The following is an 18,090-nucleotide window of genomic DNA, read 5'->3' on the forward strand; positions in this document are numbered from 1 at the left end:
GCGGGGGCAGAGTGCTGGCGATGTCCCCTGCCTGGTGGCAGGCCCCAGATCTCCGCAGCGTGATGTAGCTGCCGGGGCCTGGCCCTAGGAGCTGGGGAGCTCTGTCCCCGTGGCACCCTCCTTCTCACTCCATCCTGCAAGCCCGGCGTCCTCCCATCCTCAGGCAGACGTTTCTGGCAGCCCTGCCCTGGCACTGTGGAGCATCCTCACCTCTCTCCCAGACCTCTCACAAGCAGCTTTGTGCCAGGATTTCTGCGCTTCGAGTGCATGGCAGGGACAGTGGTCGTGCTCGAAGGGCATCCCTGCTCTTGCTGTACAGTCAGGAGGGCCGTGACAGCAGCCTAGGTGAACTGTAGGGACAGGCTGTGCTTTGGGAAGTCAGCTTGGGATGTCCTGCCCACTGCCCCGAGGTTTTAGGTCTGTGGGAAAACGAATTCAGGGGAAGCCTCTTTGCTCTGAGTTCCTTTGAATTGTTCCCGTCTGCATTGAGGGGGGCGGGGGGCAGCTGGATGCAGCCAAAAAACCTGCGAATCTTGGAGATATCCGTCTCGGGGATGTGTTGCAGTTACCTAAAATAGCACCACAAGCTGAAGTTGGGCTCGTGGTTGGTGGAGCAAGGGGCAGAGCGGCAGGGAGGATTCTTGCCTGGCTTGGTGCTTAAAAAGCAGGAGTGAGATGAGCCGCCCCTGCTCCGCTGCTAAAAACAGCCTGGCTTGCTTTTATTTAACCCGGTGCTGGTCTGTGCGTGTTTGTGTTTCACCTGCCTGCAAGTGGGAGCTCTGGGGGGGGGGTGGGCTGCCAGCCCACGCTGCTGGCCTCAGCAGTGCAGCATCCTCCTGGGGACACGGTGAATGGGGGCTCCGTGGGGGCCCCTGGTGCCCGAAATAAAGGTCCTGGGTGTCCCGAGGAGGGGAAAGGCAGAGAAAAAAGAGCAAATCCGAAAGGGATGCTCTCGCTTCTCGCCCAGCGTGAGGCAGCCTGCCCTCTGCCACGGGGCCTGGCAGGAGGCTGGGCTGCAGGGAGGGTGAGGCAGAGGAGGAGGGAGGCTGAAATGCCACGGCTTCGTCTCCAACTCCCCCTGCCCTCGCGCTGCTGAAAGGAGCTGCTTGAGCTGACGGGTCTGGATTATATTAATTAGCAGGGAAGCGCTCCGCCTGCTCTAGGACCGTGCCGGGAGGCGGGATGGGATGTGGCAGGGGATGGGATGCAGCAGGGGATGGGATGTGGCAGGGGATGGGATGTGACAGGGGATGGGATGCAGCAGGGGATGGGATGTGGCAGGGGATGGGATGCAGCAGGGGATGGGATGTGGCAGGGTCTGCCCGAGGCAGCTGTGGGCACCCCAAAAACCCCCATCCGCTTGCCCCCTGGGTCTGTGCCCTGGCTCCTGCCCGCTGTGGAGGTCGGGCCCAACAGGATCTCGCTGAGACTGGGGTTGCTGATGCCCGGGCTGCCTCTGTCTTTCAGGAGAGGAAGCTGTGCGCCCACCCCCGGCTCGAGATCTACAAGGAAGACCGCATCTATTTTGTGTGTCCCCTTGCCCGCCAAGGGGACTTCTACGTGCCCGAGATGAAGGAGCTGGAGAGGAAGAGCAGGGCAGTGGCAGCTGAGGCCGAAGATGCGCAGACAGACATCACAGGTACCGTGGCTCGTGTCCTCCTGCGGCCGGCAGCAGCCCACCTGAGGCAGGGGGCCAACACCCCGATGCTGTTGTGGAGCAGGAGGAAGCAGGGGCTGCACCGTGTCCTCCCAGTGCCTGCCCAGGGCTTGGCAAACCTCTTCCCATCACCTGGAGTGGCGTGGCAGAGCTTAACCCACCCTGGGGGGACACACCATGCCTTGGGGGGCGCGCGGTCCCACCCGTGGCAGGGCTCAGAGCTGCTCTCAGTGCAACCATGGGGCCGGCACCAGTCCGCAGTTGTGAAAGCAGAGCCGGGTGCCGAAGCTTTCGGTTGCAGCTGGGCTTGTTTTTCTCCCTGTCACATACATCTTTCTTGAGCTCATCTTCATCTGTTACATGTTGGGATTGCGAAGAACTTAAATACCAGGTTTCTCTAGCTGGTGGCGGAGTTGCCCGCTAGCATCTGCTTGGAGAGATCTGTTGGAGCCTGGAGTGTATTTATACAGGAAGGGACCACAATCGCTGTGGGCGCGGAACAGCAGTGCTATAGTAACCCGAAATGCTAGCTGCCGCGCTCGGCCCACGTGCTCACATGGCTGCGAGATGCGGAGCCGTGCGAGGGGCGGGCGGGGAGGGCTCCTGCCCTCGGCGGGGCCCCCACCCCTGCCGTACGGGCATGAAAAAAACATGACCGCGTGCGGCGGCCGGAGCACGCCTCGCTACCTCGGGGGCGGTTTGGTAATTTTTTTTTAACACGGCTTCGGTTTTGGATCACTTAAATTCTTAATCGCGCTCGCCGTAAAAGCAAGCCTGGGAATTGCTTTCCGAGAGCTCTGTCCATTTAGCGCTGAAATTAAGAGCCTAATTGGAGCGGCTTCCCAGCGCTTCGAGCCCTGGTATTTTCAGGGCACTCTCCCCGCTCTCCGCCGTTTTATCTGCGGCGTGGCTGCGGTGACTGCTCTGCGCCACAGCCCAGCTTTGCCACGTCCCCAAACGTGCCACGTCCTCCCGGCACCTGCCCGCAGCCCTGCGCTGGGCTGGCTGTGTGCTGGGGTCACGGCTGCACGTGTGACAACACGTCCCGGGGCACAGCGCCGTGCTGAGCCCTTGCCTGGCTCCCTAGGCAGCACCGAACCCACAGCTGCCCCTTGGGGTTTGCAGCCCCCTCTCCACATGCTCTCAACAGAACCGATGCACCCAAAAGCTCCTTGAGGTGTGTGGCTCCTGCAGGGCGGCTTGCCTCTGAGATGGGGGCCTGGAGCAACCCTGCTCGTGGGTTTGGGGGTGCTGGGGGAATCTGGGGATTTTCGGTGCCTCCCGGTGCTGCCTGTCGCTGCTGGATCCACGTGGCTGCTCCGGGGCTGGAGCAGTCCTGCAGCACAGGCTCTGCTGCTTGCCCTCGCCTTTCGGCTGGTGCCAGACTGCAGTGAGCGGCTTGCACGCGCAGGAAAAGCTTTGGTTCGTTTTCTTGGACTTGCACGGCCTGGCCTTGGAGTGGGGGAAGGCGAATCTCCGACGCCTCACCCTTCTTCACCTTTGGGCTCACCCTGCAGAGTGCCGGCTGCCTCTGGCTTGGGGCAAAAGCAGCGACTGTTCACGCACGTGGGGAAGGAGCCGGGCAGCGCGGCCGCCTCTGCGGTGGCTCTGTCCCTTCTTTGCCATCATCAGGGTCATCGGAAAGACAGGAAGCATTTTTTGATGGCAGCTGATGGCTCTCCAGGGGCCAGTGTCAATCACGATTAGTTGTCTTCTACTTAATTATTTTCTGAGGCTTTAGCGCCGGGGTTGTGCTCTCCAGCACGGCCCCGCCACGGTGTGTGGACGGGGAGGCAAACAAGAGCAGGCTCTTGCCAGGGGCCTCCTGGCACAGGCAGCAGCAGTTTTGCAGCACGTGGCCTTGGCTGGGGTCTCAGGGCTGCTTCTCCTGGCCCAAACCCAGCCAGCAGCCCGCTCTGGAGAGGAATTCCTCCAGCCTGGCCCGTGCGTGCTGGTCCCCAAGCTGATGTAGCCTCCCTGCACGATGCCCCACACCCCAGGGGATGCTGTCCCTGCTGGAGACCATGCTCAGCCCCAGGGATCCACCCGAGGATGCCGTGGCCTGAGGTCTCCTGCCCCTTCCCTACCCGTGAGGGTTCCTGTCCTTGCCCCGCGCGCCGGGGCCGGCCCCATCCTGCGCGGAGGGGCAACGGGCGGGTGTGCCAGCTGAGGCGACTCCAACATGATGAGAAGTGACAGAGCGGGGAAAAAAAGTGCCTGGCCGAAGGGGAGCGTGGCTATTTATTGTAGCCCTCGGAGCAGGGCTGGGATGAGGCTGCTGGGGGCAAAGGCAGATGTCTTCTGCGGTGCCGGCTCGTAGCAGAGTGCCGGCAGCTCCAGGTCGCCTTCATCCATCTTCAGCATCCCCAGCCAGTGCCCGTCTCCTGGCACGGTGTGGTGGCTGCGTGTACACAACAGCTCCCGGCCAAAACTGCCCCCCTTGGTGCGGGACGGGTGTTTTAAGAGGGACGTGGGGTGGACTCAGTGCAGCCGGAGCCCTGGAGCCACGGTGCCGCTGTGCCTTGCCGTGGGCCATGTGGGAGAGTGTCTGGGCGACCTCAGTCACTGATGTTATGCCAGGTCTTTAGCCAGATTTGATTCTTTTTTTTTTTTTTTTTTTTTTTGAGGTAGAGACCTGCAAAAGCCTCGGTTGGCCCCAGGAGCTCTCAGGCTTCACTCAGAAAGAGAAGGGAGCTGCTGCTGCGCTGTGTCCCGCGAGGATGGGAGCCCAGCCACCGGGCTGCGCGTCCCACCCGGCCCCATGGCTTCAAACGTTCCCTTCACATCCAGTCCCCAGCCCCGAGAGCCTGGGGTGGGCCCTGCACGCCTTCCTCCTGGTCGCTGACCCCTTGCTTTCGGGGCTCAGCACCCCCCTCCCCAGCCGCCACGGCTGCTCGTCGCATCCCAGCGCGTGGCAGGCTCCGGGGAGCAGGTTTGTCCCCTGGGAGCTGGGGCTGCTGCTGCTGCCCTCTTTCTCCCGCACCCTTTTCCTGTTAGAAATCACCAGTAAATATTGCACATAACTGATGTAAAACAGGAGTTCCACGTTTTAGGCCCCAATTATCCCCGGTTTTCACCGAAAAGGATCGCTTCTCCGCATAAGGCGCCCGCGTGGCTCCTCTGCGGGGTGGCACCGCGCGATGTCCCCACTGCTTCCCGTCCTGCTGCTGGCACCCAGCACCCTGGCGGCTCGGGATGATGGGGACAGGTCCTGCCCTGGGCTGGGCGACCTCTGTGCCGAGTGGCCAGGGCCCCGTGCCCGCACTGGTGCCGTGCTGCTGAGGGGCAGGAGGGTGAAGATGGGAAGCAGGGGGCGGCGCAGGCGGCTGGCGGGATGGGCTGCTGCTGCTGGCCAGCGCTCGCCGCTGTTGTCATAATTAACAACGTGAATCCGTGATGTCATAATTAACAATGATTAATGTTTTACAGGACGGCTTTGTCTCCCAGCTGGTTGCTCTGGCAACAGCACTCAGCTGCCGGTCTCAATCTGACACCCTTGTCTCGTTGTCAACTCTTTAATTGTGTTGGTGGCCGAGCTAATGAGATGGTGACACGGGGGGAGCCGGTGGCACGGGGCGCGTGGGCGCCTGCTCCCAGTCCCCAGGCTCCCCCGTCCTGCTCGTGGCCACCCCGGGCCACCCCTTGAGGTGAAGGCTTTGGGTGCCCAGGGCACAGCACCTCCACCCCACCGCTTCCCCGGGGCACGTGGGGCAGGCTGGCTCGTCCAGCAGCAAGAAGAACCCAGGGCAAGAAGGACAGACACGTACCACAGTGCCCAGGGCAGGCAGCAGGGCAGCACTGTCCCCTTGGGACCAGTTGGCCTGCCTGGGTGCAGATCTGGGGGTGCACGTGGGGCTGGCACACAGCTGGGCTTGTCACAAGCTGGTTTGTGCTTTGCTGCCAGGGAGCTGCTCCAGTCTGGCCGTAAGGAAGCAGCCGCCACCGTCCCATCGCGGGCTGTGCGCCTGCCTGGGCCCTGTGGCTTTTTGGCAAACCACAAACCACACTCCGAGTTCCTGGTGGCTTCGGAGGCTGTGGCACCCACCCGTCCTCTGCTCCCCAGAGCATTCACGCCTCGCCCTTCTCTCTCCATTCCAGGGGCTGACACCATGAGCGAGGCCAGCTCCATCAGCATCGAGGCCACGACCGACAGCAGAGACACCTCGGTGGCCACCTCGGTCCTGCTGCCCTTCCCAGCTGGCCGGGGCCGGGAGGAGGCCGACAACCGCAGTGAGCACAGCTACAGCGAGTCCGGAGCCAGCGGCTCCTCCTTCGAGGAGCTGGACCTGGAGGGCGCTGGGGACGGGGAGGGTGCTCCGGGGCTGCTGCCCATCACGGCCTACACAGAAAGCCAGGAGGTCTCAGACAAGTGGACCAAGGAGCCCATTGCTGCTGAGCGAGGAGAAGAGTAAAGCAGAGGCCTGGGCCCCCCCCAAGGCCTTTGTGGGGGGACCCGAGCCAGCCGGCTGCCTCTCCCGCCTCCTTCCTCTCCAGCCACGAGATTCCAGTCGCTGAGCCCTCCCGGGACCGTAGCCCTCGTGGGACGGGGGTGTGAGTGGGTCAGGGGCTGCTGGCTTGGTGGTTCCCCTGCGGCGCTTGGGTGCGCGGGGTAGGTGCGGGCCGGGGCAGCGAAATGTGTTTGCTGTTCATGTGTCTCTAGGTGCATTGCAAGTTCTTCGCAGGCATCTCCGGGGGGGGACTGCGCAGGTCCCTCCCCTTCTCTGCTGGTGCCCCTCTCACCCACGGCTTCTCTCTGCCACGCAGATGTGTGTTCTCTAGCACGAAAGAGCAACGAGTAGGGTCGGTTGGTTTTGTTCCCCTCTTCTCTTTCCCTTGCTGAAAATGGAAATGTCCAGTATAAAACTGTCCTGGACCTGCCACGGGTGCTTCTTGGGGTCTATAATAAAGTGGATGCTTTTCCTCTGTGCTGGCCGGTGGCTTTCCTGACTGCCTCGCACTGCCGTGCTGTCCCTGCCGGGCAGGGGCTGCCCCCAGCTGCCCTACACCCCCACGCCAGGCATCGTGAGGATGCTCTGAGCTCTGGCAATACCCCACAGCCCCACTGATCACCTGCACTCCCCGTCCTGGCTGTGGGGACCGTCCCTGCTGCTGCCAGCTGCGCCCCGAGCAGGGAAGCCCAGAGCGGCCACGTGGAGCTGGGACAGGTCCATGGGGAGGGAAGCGATGGCTGGGAGGGCTGGGGCATGGCCAAGCTGTGTCTCCTCCTGGCTCCATCATCCCTTCACGCTGCTCTCTGTTAGCCACACGCTCTCACCTGCATCGTGCCCTTGCTGTCCAGCGGGACCCGGGTGCACGCAGCACCCCCAGGCGTGCCGGTGCCAGCCATGGGGTGCCCCTGGGCATGCAGCCCGGTGCCAGGGCTACAGGACAAGGGGCAGGGAGCCTGGCTGTCCCCCCGTGCTGAGACGTGTCCTCCCTGGCTTCAAAAGGTCACGATTAGTCCTCAGCCAGTGATTGACATGAGATTGTTCATAAATATTTTGTGCTCCGAGTGATAAAATATTAAACTCCTCCAGCCCACATGGAAAAATATTGCTCTTCCCGGTGTTTATCTTTGTTGCCGGTTATTACAAAACAGCCAAGCCCCCTGAAATATTGATGCCTGGCTGAGGCTCCATGGGGGCTGGAGCCAGACAGCAGAGCCTAACACCACTTGTCCCCTAACCCCAAGGAAGAAGGGGGCCGGGGAGGCTTGGCCATCTCCCCCTGCTGCCAGAAATGCCGGAGCAGCAGCAGTTGGGAGGTGCCAGAGGGGACGGGTACGTGGCTGGTGCTGGGTGCTGGCACTGCGTGAGCCTCGTGCCAGGCCCCATGTGCCAAGGCCGGGATGTGGAAGCTCTGCTGAGGGGCAGCACCCTGGGCACATCTCCACCCAGGCTCTGCCCTGCCACGGCCGCTGGTGTCGGGGTCCCCCTGCCCGAGGCACCGTCCTGCTGCTGGTGCCCCGCTCCATCCGTGCATCTGGTGCTGGAAGGAGCCAGGTCCTGATGCTGCAGGAGACCTGAGGGAGGACCTCGCTGTGGAGGAATGCCTTCCATTCCTGTTATCCTCCAGGACCAGGACTGCTGGGGCTGGGGGACAGCATGGGGCTGACTTTGCTGCAATGCAGCGCGGCAGTGGGGGAATGAGGCATGGGGCAGTGAGCGGGTGGCTTGGGGCAGTGCGGGGAGTGTCAGCACCCCAGCAGCCACCCCAAGCCTGTCCCTGTGTCACCCCCATCACCTTCTTCCCATCCCTGGGTCTCAGGGCTCTCCGGGACAGCGGGGTTCCCAGTGTGGGACTGACGGGGACGCGGCACAGCAGGACGCTGGGTGGCTGAACAGATCCGGGAAGAATTTGGGCAAATGGTGGAGGCTGGCGGGGAGCCGAACCCCTACATGAACACCCCGGAGCTCTCTGCACCCCAAATCGGAGGAGGCCACCCGGGGAGCATCTCCCAGGCTGGGGAGCGCGGGGCCACAACGGGGCAGCGGCACCCGGGGGCAGGGGTCGGGACCCCCGTGCTCGGGTCGGGGGGCGGCCGGGGGGGGGGCTCCGGGGCCGAGCTGCGGTGCTGCCAGCCCTGCCCAAATCTGTGCCCCGCGGGGCGCCGCTGCCCGGGGCCGGGCCGGGGCGGGGGCCGGGGGCCGGGGGCGGAGCGGCTCCGCCGGGATGGGGCTGGCGGAGAGTCAGAGGCGGCGGCGGGAGGCGGGCGGCAGCCGCAGCTCCGGAGACAGCCGCGGCACCGGCACCGGCTTCTCCCGGCTCCTCCCGGCTCCTCCCGGCTCTCAGCCCGCCGGGCCCAGGTAAGAGCCGCGGACCCCTCGGCCGCTCCCAGCCCCAGCCCCGAAAAGCGATGCCCGGGCACCCCCCGGAGCCGTCGGGGTCGCGGCACCGCGGTCGCTGCCCGCAGCCGGCAGCGCCGTGCCGGTACCGGGGCTCCCGGGGCAGCGGGTGGGGAGCAGAGCCCGGCACCGGCACCGCGCCGGGGGGCTCCGGGAGCTCCGCCGAGAGCCCCGGGGAGAGCTCCGGGGGCGCAGTGCCCAGCCGGGGCATGCCCGCGGCCCCCAGCGGAGGGACGGCTCCGGTAGGCGCAGGGTCAGCCCCCGCTCGCCCCCCGCTCGCCCCTCGCTCGCCCCCCGCTCGCCCCACACCGCTGTGGGACCCTGCTTGCCCCTCGGGCCCTGCTCTGGCTCTGCCAGGTGGAGGCAGCCAGCCCCCGGCACGCTTTGGGACAGCCGGCTGCGTGGGGAAAGCTGGGGACACCACGTCCTCGCCCGAGCACGGGGCACGGGGCAGCGGTGCCCTCACCTCCTGAAGCTGCGCCCCTCTTCTCGCAAGTCCTCCCCACGCTCCCAGCTCCCCCCCACTCCACAAGGGGAGCCAAGAGGCTGCGGTGATGGGGAGCAAGCACCCGGGCCCTATAGGGCCAGCGGGGGACCCCGAGGGCGGCGGGGATGCAGGTGCTTCCAGGCCACATCAGGCAGCTCCCAACGGGGCGCACACACTCCCCCAGGTGCCTTCCGAAGCGGCCACACCGCACGCGTGTGCTGCAGCGCCCGACCTTTGCACGCGCACACACGGCACGCTCACCCCCGTGGGCACGCGCGCCGCACGGGCCTGTTGCCCGCACGATGCTGCCATGGGCACGCTCGCAGCAAACGCACGGCACCCCTGCACGGCTGTGCACGCATTGTGCCCCACACGGGTGTGCAAGCCCGTGCGTGACGCGTGCCCGTGCCTCGCTGCAGCGTGCCCCATGGCTTGCACAGCCCCCATGGCACAGCTGCCCCGTGCAGTGGCTGGGTGCAGGGCTGCGAAGCTGCAGGCACACGTGCACGCCGTGAGCCGGACACGGATCCTCTCCGGGAGGTGAGGCAGGGGCAGGGGTCTCCCCTCGCTGTGCTGCGGGGGGCCGTGTGCCGGGCCAGCCACCCCACGGCCCCGTTACCCCCGTCCCCGCGTGTGTGGGTGTCAGGGAGCTCTTGGAGGGGGGGGGACAGGACAGACGGCACGTCGTAAACACTGCTAATTGCCGATGATTTCGGGAGGGTGGGCTGCAAGCAGCTGGGAGCTGGCAGGAGCCTTCCCACCGCACTACAGCCGTCGGGATGGACGTGGCTCTGCCCTGCCAGGTGCTTCGCAGCACCCCGATGTGAGGCATCCGGGTGTTCCCGAGGGGCTGTCCGCCCCCCAGCACAATGTCAGCCCAACCGAGCAGCTCCAGGGAGGGCCACGGGCATCGCCAGCTCCCTGACGGAGCTCGCAGTGCTTGGGGAGCATCCTTTCAGGAGAGCTGAAGGTGCCCTTCCCCTGACAGCTCTCAGCAGCTGCCCTCGAACAGCCGGAGCCACCTGGGGTCCAGGGCTGCTGGGGTGGGGGTGTCCCCTTCTCTCACAGCCCCCAGAAGCCCGGCCCTGCGGGATTCCAGCAGCCGACTTTAAATGGGAAACAAATCCCTTGCCTGGCTTGGGAAGAGACAACTCATCTCTGAGGGGACCTCATTTACTGCCAAAAAAAGGCCTGTCTGTTGCAAAAGACTTTGATTCCCCAGCTCCTCCGTGGTTTATGCAGAAGGAGCCAGCAAACCTGCCTCTTACTTTTTACTGAAATCTCTGAATTTAGTGTACGGGGAAGGAAGGGGCGGTGGTGAGAGAACAGCCTTGAGCTCCGCAGGCTGGAGCCAGCCCCGTGCCTCCTCCCTGTGCTTTGTGCTCAGTGCCCAGTGGGGATGGGGCTCAGGGGGGCTCGGGGGGGCTGGATGTCCCCCAGGCCCCTCGCCTGTGGGACAGAGCAGCCGTCCCCAGCCGGGCAGGCGGCGCTGGGGTCTGGGGGCTCTGCTCAGAGCCAGCGTCGGGTCTGCCTCTGTCCCTGCCCTGGATGATGCCCCTGCCCCTGGGCAACGTCCCTGGATCCTTTCCCAAAGCTCTCCCCTGCCGGGCTGTGCTGCTTGGAGCTGCTGCAGGAGCTGGCTCCCTGCCTCCCTGCACGTGCCAACTCATCCTGGGGAGCTGGGCAGCCGGATCGGCCCCTGCGTGTCTGCCCGCATCTGTGTCACTCGCTGGTGTCCTGCAAGTCCTGGGTCGCTGCTGGAGCTGTCACATCTGCTCAGCTCTCCCGTCCGTGGGCTGCAAGGGGCTCCCTCCTGGGGGAACCTTGGCTGGTGGGGCACCTTGGGGCCGGGGACACGAGATGATACTGCCCGAGTGTCTGGCTCGGCTGCCTCGAGTGTCCCCTTTTGACTTGGGTGCTGCGTGGGGGGACGCTCTCGGCTCACCCCATGGCACCCCTTTGCTTTTCCAGGCACCAAGGGCTCCGCCGGGGCAGCACGACCCCCTGCCATCACCACGCTGTGCCACCCCTGCACCCGATGGCCGGGGCCAGGCTGCCCCCACTTTGACGCCTGGCACCGGGTGACATGGGGCACATGGGTCCCCAGCTGGTGCCGTCGCACCCCATGGCGGTCCCCTTTGCTGCCTGGCTCTGGCTGATGCGCCTGGCCTCCTGCCTGGCTGCCGTGCACGGCCCCACCAGCAAGAAGGAGATCAGCACCGAGGGGGACCTGGTCATCGGGGGGCTCTTCCCCATCCACGAGAAAGGAGTGGGCAGCGAAGACTGTGGCAAAATCAACGAGCACCGGGGCATCCAGCGCCTCGAGGCCATGCTCTTTGCGCTGGACGAGATCAACAAGGACCCGAGCATCCTGCCCGGGGTGAGGCTGGGCGCCCACATCCTCGACACCTGCTCCAAGGACACCTACGCCCTCGAGCAGTCCCTCGACTTTGTCCGTGCGTCCCTGACCAGGGTGGATGGCTCCGAGCACATCTGTCCTGACGGCTCCTACGCTGTGCATGACGATGTGCCCATGGCCATCACCGGCGTCATCGGGGGCTCCTACAGCGACGTTTCCATCCAGGTACCCCGCTTGAGATGGGGCTGGGCTGTGGGTAGGAGTGGCAGGAGGGCACGACCCGGCTGCAGAGCTGCCCAACCTCACCGGCCAGACACCTCCTGGAGGCAGGGAGCCCAGAGCCCGTCCCACCCCTGGGCTTGGAGCCTGCCTCCCTGCCGGGCTCTGCCAGGGGGGCTCACTTCTGCTAAGGAAAGCCTCCATCTCCACCCCCCTGGGGCTAGGGTGGGTGCAGGCACCCCCTCATATTGTCACACCCCTGGCAGCAGCAGGGGAGCTCCAGCTCCTCAGCTGGGAGCCCCCTCTCTGTGGTGCTCTCAGCCCGGCCCTGCCACCACGCAGGGGGCTGCATCCATGCCGGTGGCTGTCCCTCCACAGGGACAATGTTTTATTTGCCCCAGGCTCCGCAGCAGCATGCGAGGGTCTTCTCAGCCCAGGATGACCTCGATGAGCAGGTCCACATCCCCGGCACAGCCGCTGGCCGCCGTCCCCTGCTCCTGGCGGCGCGCGTGCTGCCGCCAGTGGGTCTGGATGGTGCGGGCGGCCTCCTGGCAGCGCTTGTACCTGGCCCGGGCTGCCCACGCCCGCACCTGAGCCTGCAGCAGGACGCTGGCCCGCTCCTTCCTGACGTAGTCCACCAGCACCTTCAGGCGCTGCTGCTCCTTCTTCTGGCTGGCCACCTTGTGCCACCAGGCCTGGATGCGCCGGGCGCTGGCGTCCGCCACCTGCAGCGCCCGCCGCACCAGCTGCCCACGCCACCAGGCCTGGATGGCCACAGCCGCGGCGGTGCGAGGCTCTGCCTGCAGGGACAGGGCACGGGTGGCCTCAGTGGCAGCACCCGGGATGGGCGAGGATGTGGCTCTGTGGCCCAGGATGGGTAATCAGGATTGAACGGGACTTGGGGCACGTCTCTCCAGCTGACGCTTGGGAGGGGAAGGTGTGGGTAATTGGAAAAGGCCCCCGGAGCCATGGGGATGGTCTTGGGAAAGCAGCAAGGTCCTGGGAGGGGGTGTCCCTGGGTCCCTGCTGCTGGGGATGGGGACCTGGACAGAGATGGGTCCCTCCCGGGGGGGAGAGCGGCACAGGATCAGGCAGTGTCTGGATGTCCCAGCCCCTCTTCACAAGCACAGCCTGCAGTGGGGGTGTTTGGGCACCCTGTCCCCGCATGGGGCTGCCCCAGAGCCAGCTCACCTGTAGCTCCATGGGTCCTGGCCCCAGCAGGGTGGGCACGCAGTTGGGTGCAGGATGCCTGCGTGGGGCCTCCTGATGTCAGAATGGCCACGGTGTCCCCGGGGAGGGGACAGGGGGTCGACGTTCCGGGGCTGCTGGACAGTGCCAGGCCCCCCATGTCCCTGCGGCCATGGCACGGCGCTGCCACGCTCTGGGGCCTTCTTGCCATTAGGGCGATTTGCCACTAAAAACGTTTGTCCACGTTAATTAAGCAGCATCTCCTGCAGGGGAAGCAGAGCCGTGTGTGGCTCTGCTCCCCCCCCCCACTGCTGCAGGAGAGCTGGGGCTTTTAACGGCCTCATTAGCAGGACTCTCGCTCCTTTGAAGATAACGAGGGGAAGGAAGCGGCTGCAGCAGGCGACTGGGGGTGCCGGTCCCTTGGGGCTTGGGGGCGATGGCAGCCCCTCTGTCCCCCCTCCCAGCCCCCCAGCCCCCTCCCCGTCCTCGTGCTGCAGGCACCAACTTTGTCCTGGCGGATGAGCAGCGCTCAGGTCGCCCGCGGTGGAGTTTCTGCTTTTGCCATGAATCCATTGTACTCCCTGCCCTGACTCTCAGAGGGGAGCGCATGAAATATTAAAATAATAATAGTAAAAAAAATAATAAGTGAGCAGAGGCTGCGAGCAGTAGGAACACACAGAGATCGCTGAGGGAGAAACCTCTGCAAGAAAACGACCCCAGGTCCCTGTGCCAGGCGCCAAGAGCTGGCCACAGCTCGGCTCAGCCACCCCACAGCCCATGGAGACCCCGGCCATGCCTGGGACCTCCCTGCCACCTTCTCCATCCTGCCCTCAGCAGGGCCAGGCTGTGCTGAGCAGTGGGCACAAGTTGCTGCCCAGGGAATAGCGGAGGAGAAGGTGTGCATTACGCCCCAGCCCTGGGATGGCCACGCTTCCCTGCGCTCCAGCGCCAGGCTGGGGGTCTGGGTGACCCATGGTACGGGCACGTCTGTCCTGCCTGCTGCCAGCTGATTGCCTCCTTCCCCGTCAACCACTTGCTTTGTCTAGGAGCTGTGGGCTCCCAGGGGCTGTCCTTTGTGGGACCACGTCCCCACTTTCCTCGCTCCCCTCTCCCCTCCATGCAGGTCGCCAACCTGCTGCGGCTCTTCCAGATCCCGCAGATCAGCTACGCCTCCACCAGCGCCAAGCTGAGCGACAAGTCCCGCTACGACTACTTTGCCCGCACCGTTCCACCCGACTTCTACCAAGCCAAAGCCATGTCGGAGATCCTGCGCTTTTTCAACTGGACCTACGTCTCCACCGTGGCCTCAGAGGGTGACTACGGTGAGACGGGCATCGAGGCCTTCGAGCAAGAGGCTCGCATGCGCAACATCTGCATCGCCACCTCGGAGAAGGTGGGACGCTCCATGAACAAGAAGACCTACGATGGTGTGGTCCGGGCACTGCTGCAGAAGCCCAATGCCAGAGTGGTTGTGCTCTTCACCCGGAGCGAGGACGCCCGGGAGCTGCTGGCAGCTGCCCACAGAGCCAACGTCTCCTTCATGTGGGTGGCCAGCGATGGGTGGGGAGCCCTGGAGAGTGTGGTGGCAGGGAGCGAAGCGGTGGCAGAGGGGGCGATCACCATCGAGCTGGCAGCATACCCCATCCAGGAGTTTGCTTCCTACTTCCTCAACCTCCACCCTTACAACAACAGCCGAAATCCCTGGTTTCGGGAGTTTTGGGAGCAAAAGTTCAAGTGCAGCTTCCACACTCCGGACTGTAGCCGGCACTCCCTGAAGACGGGCAAGTTTGAGCCGGAGTCCAAGATCACCTTTGTGGTCAACGCGGTCTACGCGATGGCTCACTCGCTTCACAACATGCACCAGGCGCTGTGCCCCAACACCACCAAGCTCTGCGACTCCATGAAGCCCGTCAATGGCAAGAGGTTCTACAAGGACTTTATGCTCAACGTTAACTTTGATGGTGAGTCCAGAGGTGGAGACGGGGCTTGGCTGCACAGCTGGAGAGCTGGAGGGGCAGGGAAGAGCGAGCCTTCACAATTCTAAACCTCCAGCCCTCCAATTTTGGTGGCCTGCCTGCACCTGGGAGCCCCCGTGCCGTGGGCTGTGGTTGTCCAGGATGCTACATAGGGCTCCACTGCTGCCCTGTGTAGGTAACCCAGGCCTTCTGTCCCCACGTGCAGCAGAGCTGGCAACCAACTCCTTTCTGCTAGGGCTGTGTGGGACCAGCCACAGCAGGGCCCATCAAGTACATGTGTCCTTGGAGACCTCAGTTGAGCTCTGTGCTCTCCTCTCCCTGCCCCTACCCTCGCTTTGCCCTGTAGCACTGGCTGGAGGCTGCCAAGCGTAGGGAGATCATTCTCCACCACTGCTTTCAGGATCCCAAAATGTGCACAGGCAGCAGTTAGAGCTGCATTACGGGCATGAAGGCACGGGGCGGGTTGGAAATTGGCTCTTGGCTGTGGTTGGGCTGTCTCTCTTCAAAACACCCCTACCTACGTGCCGGGATTGAGGGTGCTCTTGCCCCAGGGAGTGACCAAGCAGTGGTCTCCGAGCAGTGACCATCTCCCTTTCTCTTCCCAGCTCCGTTCAGGCCAGCAGACACTGAGAGCGTTGTTCGATTCGACCGCTACGGCGACGGGATCGGACGCTACAACATCTTCAACTACCACCATAGAGACGGGCGGTATCGGTACCAGAAGGTGGGCTACTGGGCAGAGGGGCTCATCCTCAACACCAGCCTCATCCCCTGGGCAGAGGCAGCCGTCCCCGTGTCCCAGTGCAGCGACCCCTGCAAGAAGAACGAGATAAAGAGCATGCAGCCCGGGGACATTTGCTGCTGGATCTGCATCCCCTGCCAGCCCTACGAGTACCTGCTGGATGAGTTCACCTGCATGGACTGTGGTCTGGGTTACTGGCCCAACGAGACCCTGAACGGCTGCTATGAGTTGCCCCAAGAGTACATCCGCTGGAGGGATGTCTGGGCCATCGGTCCCGTCACTATCTCTTGCTTGGGTTTTATCTCCACGCTGTTTGTTTTCGGAGTCTTCATAAAGAACAACGACACCCCTATTGTGAAGGCCTCTGGCCGGGAACTTTGCTATATTCTGCTGACCGGCGTCCTCATGTGCTACAGCATGACTTTCATCTTCATCGCCAAGCCTTCCACCGAGGTGTGCACGCTGCGGCGCCTGGGGCTAGGCACATCCTTCGCCGTCTGTTACTCGGCCCTCTTGACCAAGACGAATCGCATCGCCAGGATCTTCAGCGGGGTGAAGGAAGGGGTCCAGCGCCCCCGGTTCATAAGCCCTACGTCGCAGGTGGTCATCTGCATGGCCCTCATCTCCTGCCAGCTGATCATTGTCATCATCTGGCTGCTGGTGGAGACACCCGGCACAGGCAAGGAGACCGAGCCTGACAAGAGGTACATTGTCACCCTCAAGTGCAACAACCGTGACTCTAACATGCTCATTTCGCTCACCTACAACGTCCTCTTGATTGTTCTGTGCACGGTCTATGCTTTCAAGACCAGGAAATGCCCTGAAAACTTCAACGAGGCCAAGTTCATCGGGTTCACCATGTACACGACCTGCATCATCTGGCTGGCCTTCCTGCCCATCTTTTACGTGACCTCTAGTGATTATCGAGTAAGAGCCTGAGGTTTGGGGGGGCTCCAGCAGGGCCCATCTGGAGCAGTCCTCATGATTTGGGCCTCACAGGGCTGGGAGAGTCTGGAGAAGGGCTGATGAGGGCCCCCCGTGCATGCTGCTTCCTGGGCCCAGAGGTCGCAGCGAGGCTGGCTGCACGCAGGGTCTTCTGGAGAGGGTCAGCAGCCCTGGGGGAGTGGGTGCTGTGGCGAGGGGTGCCCGAAGCGACTCGCTTTGCAGGGTGGCGCGTCCCCACGGGGGCAGGAGCCCCTCAGCAGGGCGCTGCTGCACCCCTGACGCCTACCCCTCTGCTACCGCCTCCAGGTGCAGACCACAACCATGTGCATCTCAGTGAGCCTCAGCGGCACCGTGGTCCTCGGCTGCCTCTTCACGCCCAAGCTCCACATCATCCTCTTCCAGCCGCAGAAGAACGTGGCCAGCCACCGCGTGGGCACCGCACGGTTCAGTGTTGTGGCTGCGGGCTCCAGCCAGTCCCACGGTGAGCACAGGGGGCACAGGGGGGCAGGGGGGCACTCCGGGGAACCTGGGCCAGGGGAGGTAGGGGTGCTGCAGTGCCCATGGATCGCCTGCCCTGTCACCAGCCCTCCTCTCCCTCACTGCAAGTGGCTGTGAGCCCCAGAGCTGCCCCCAGGGGGGTCCCAGCACCATCCCATGGGAACATGGGCACCCCGGGGTGGGTGGGGGGCAGCTGTCATTGCCACGCTGGGATGCTCTTGGGTGGGTACCACCTCTGGACCCCACCACGCACCTGACCCCTGCCTTCCTGGCCAGGCTCAGCCTCGCAGTACGTGCCCACGGTGTGCAACGGCCGCGAGGCGGTGGACTCCACGACATCATCCTTGTGAAGGCGGGGGGAAGCCGAGCCCCCATCCGTCTGCACCTCGTCCTGGGGGAGCAGCAGCAGCAGCAGCAGCCCCGGTGCTGAGGGCTGGCGGCAGCCAGGAGAGCAAAGCCCCTGCCCCAGCACGAGGCCACGCTGCGCGGTGCTTGTCCCTCGCGCCCGTCCCCTGCGCCGAGCCCTGCTGCAAGTCACGCTTTGTCTGCCTCCAGCTGTGCCGCACCGAATGCTTCCTCCACACACAGCCACATCCAGAGCACGCTGCCCTCGCACACCCTGCTTTCTTTCCCCTTTGCACTCCCCCCTCCTTTCACATCCCCCTCACGCCGAGCCATGCCCCTCGCCACGCAGAACCCACCCCGAGCAGAGGGGGCTGCGCCCTTGGCACAATTTTACGTTTCCTCCTTGTTTTCCCCCCGGGGTTTGCAGGGATCTGGCTGCTGGCACCTGCCCTGGGTTACCCAGCCAAGCAGAGCCAGAGCCCCCCTCCACGCTCCTGTTGCGGGCAGGGGCTGGAGCCCCACAGCAGAGGACAGGAGCACCCCCAAATGTCCACTTCATGCCTCGGGGCTGCTGCAGAGCCCAGGAGCAAAGTGGGGTGGGGCTCAGACCGAGGGTGGTGAAGGGGGCCCCGGTACTTGAGTCCAACCCCTTTTTAAGAGTAGATTCTTTTCCGTGACCAAGATTGTGCTTTTATTTATTTATTTATTTTGGTAATTTATGTAAATAAAGTGGGGTTTTGTTGTTTGTTTTAAATGCACTCTTACAGCACCCAGGTCTGGCTGTGCCAGGCAGAGGGGCACAGGGGGGGCACCTGCACCGGCCAGAGGC

At 64.1% G+C, this 18,090-nt stretch overlaps 2 protein-coding genes across 5 annotated transcripts in view; both read left to right on the forward strand.

Annotated features, from left to right (window-relative positions):
* The window catches only part of TEX264 (testis expressed 264, ER-phagy receptor), a 34,107-nt gene extending 27,522 nt beyond the window's left edge, over nt 1-6,585 (forward strand). For all 4 annotated transcript variants that reach the window (XM_032194307.1, XM_032194309.1, XM_032194308.1 and 1 more), the window contains 2 exons: nt 1,468-1,639; nt 5,756-6,585. In XM_032194307.1, the coding sequence (XP_032050198.1) occupies nt 1,468-1,639; nt 5,756-6,069 (486 nt within the window). In that variant the 3' untranslated portion in view covers nt 6,070-6,585. The remainder of the gene's footprint in view (nt 1-1,467; nt 1,640-5,755) is intronic.
* A 4,490-nt stretch (nt 6,586-11,075) lies between these two features.
* GRM2 (glutamate metabotropic receptor 2) lies at nt 11,076-17,266 on the forward strand. The gene is made up of 5 exons (XM_032194306.1): nt 11,076-11,573; nt 13,879-14,716; nt 15,337-16,400; nt 16,725-16,899; nt 17,193-17,266. The coding sequence occupies exons 1-5, from the start codon at nt 11,076-11,078 to the stop codon at nt 17,264-17,266; spliced, it is 2,649 nt and encodes an 882-aa protein (XP_032050197.1).
* Nucleotides 17,267-18,090: the final 824 nt, after the last annotated feature.

Source organism: Aythya fuligula, chromosome 10, assembly GCF_009819795.1.
Source record: "Aythya fuligula isolate bAytFul2 chromosome 10, bAytFul2.pri, whole genome shotgun sequence".
Lineage (NCBI taxonomy): Eukaryota > Metazoa > Chordata > Aves > Anseriformes > Anatidae > Aythya > Aythya fuligula.

Bases quoted from the DNA above. Each gene is read 5' to 3' on its own strand.
- GRM2 (XM_032194306.1), top strand. From the start codon at position 11,076: ATGGGGCACATGGGTCCCCAGCTGGTGCCGTCGCACCCCATGGCGGTC. The intron at 11,574-13,878 runs GTACCCCGCTTG...CCCTCCATGCAG, and splicing joins ACAGCGACGTTTCCATCCAG to GTCGCCAACCTGCTGCGGCT. The intron at 16,401-16,724 runs GTAAGAGCCTGA...TACCGCCTCCAG, and splicing joins TGACCTCTAGTGATTATCGA to GTGCAGACCACAACCATGTG.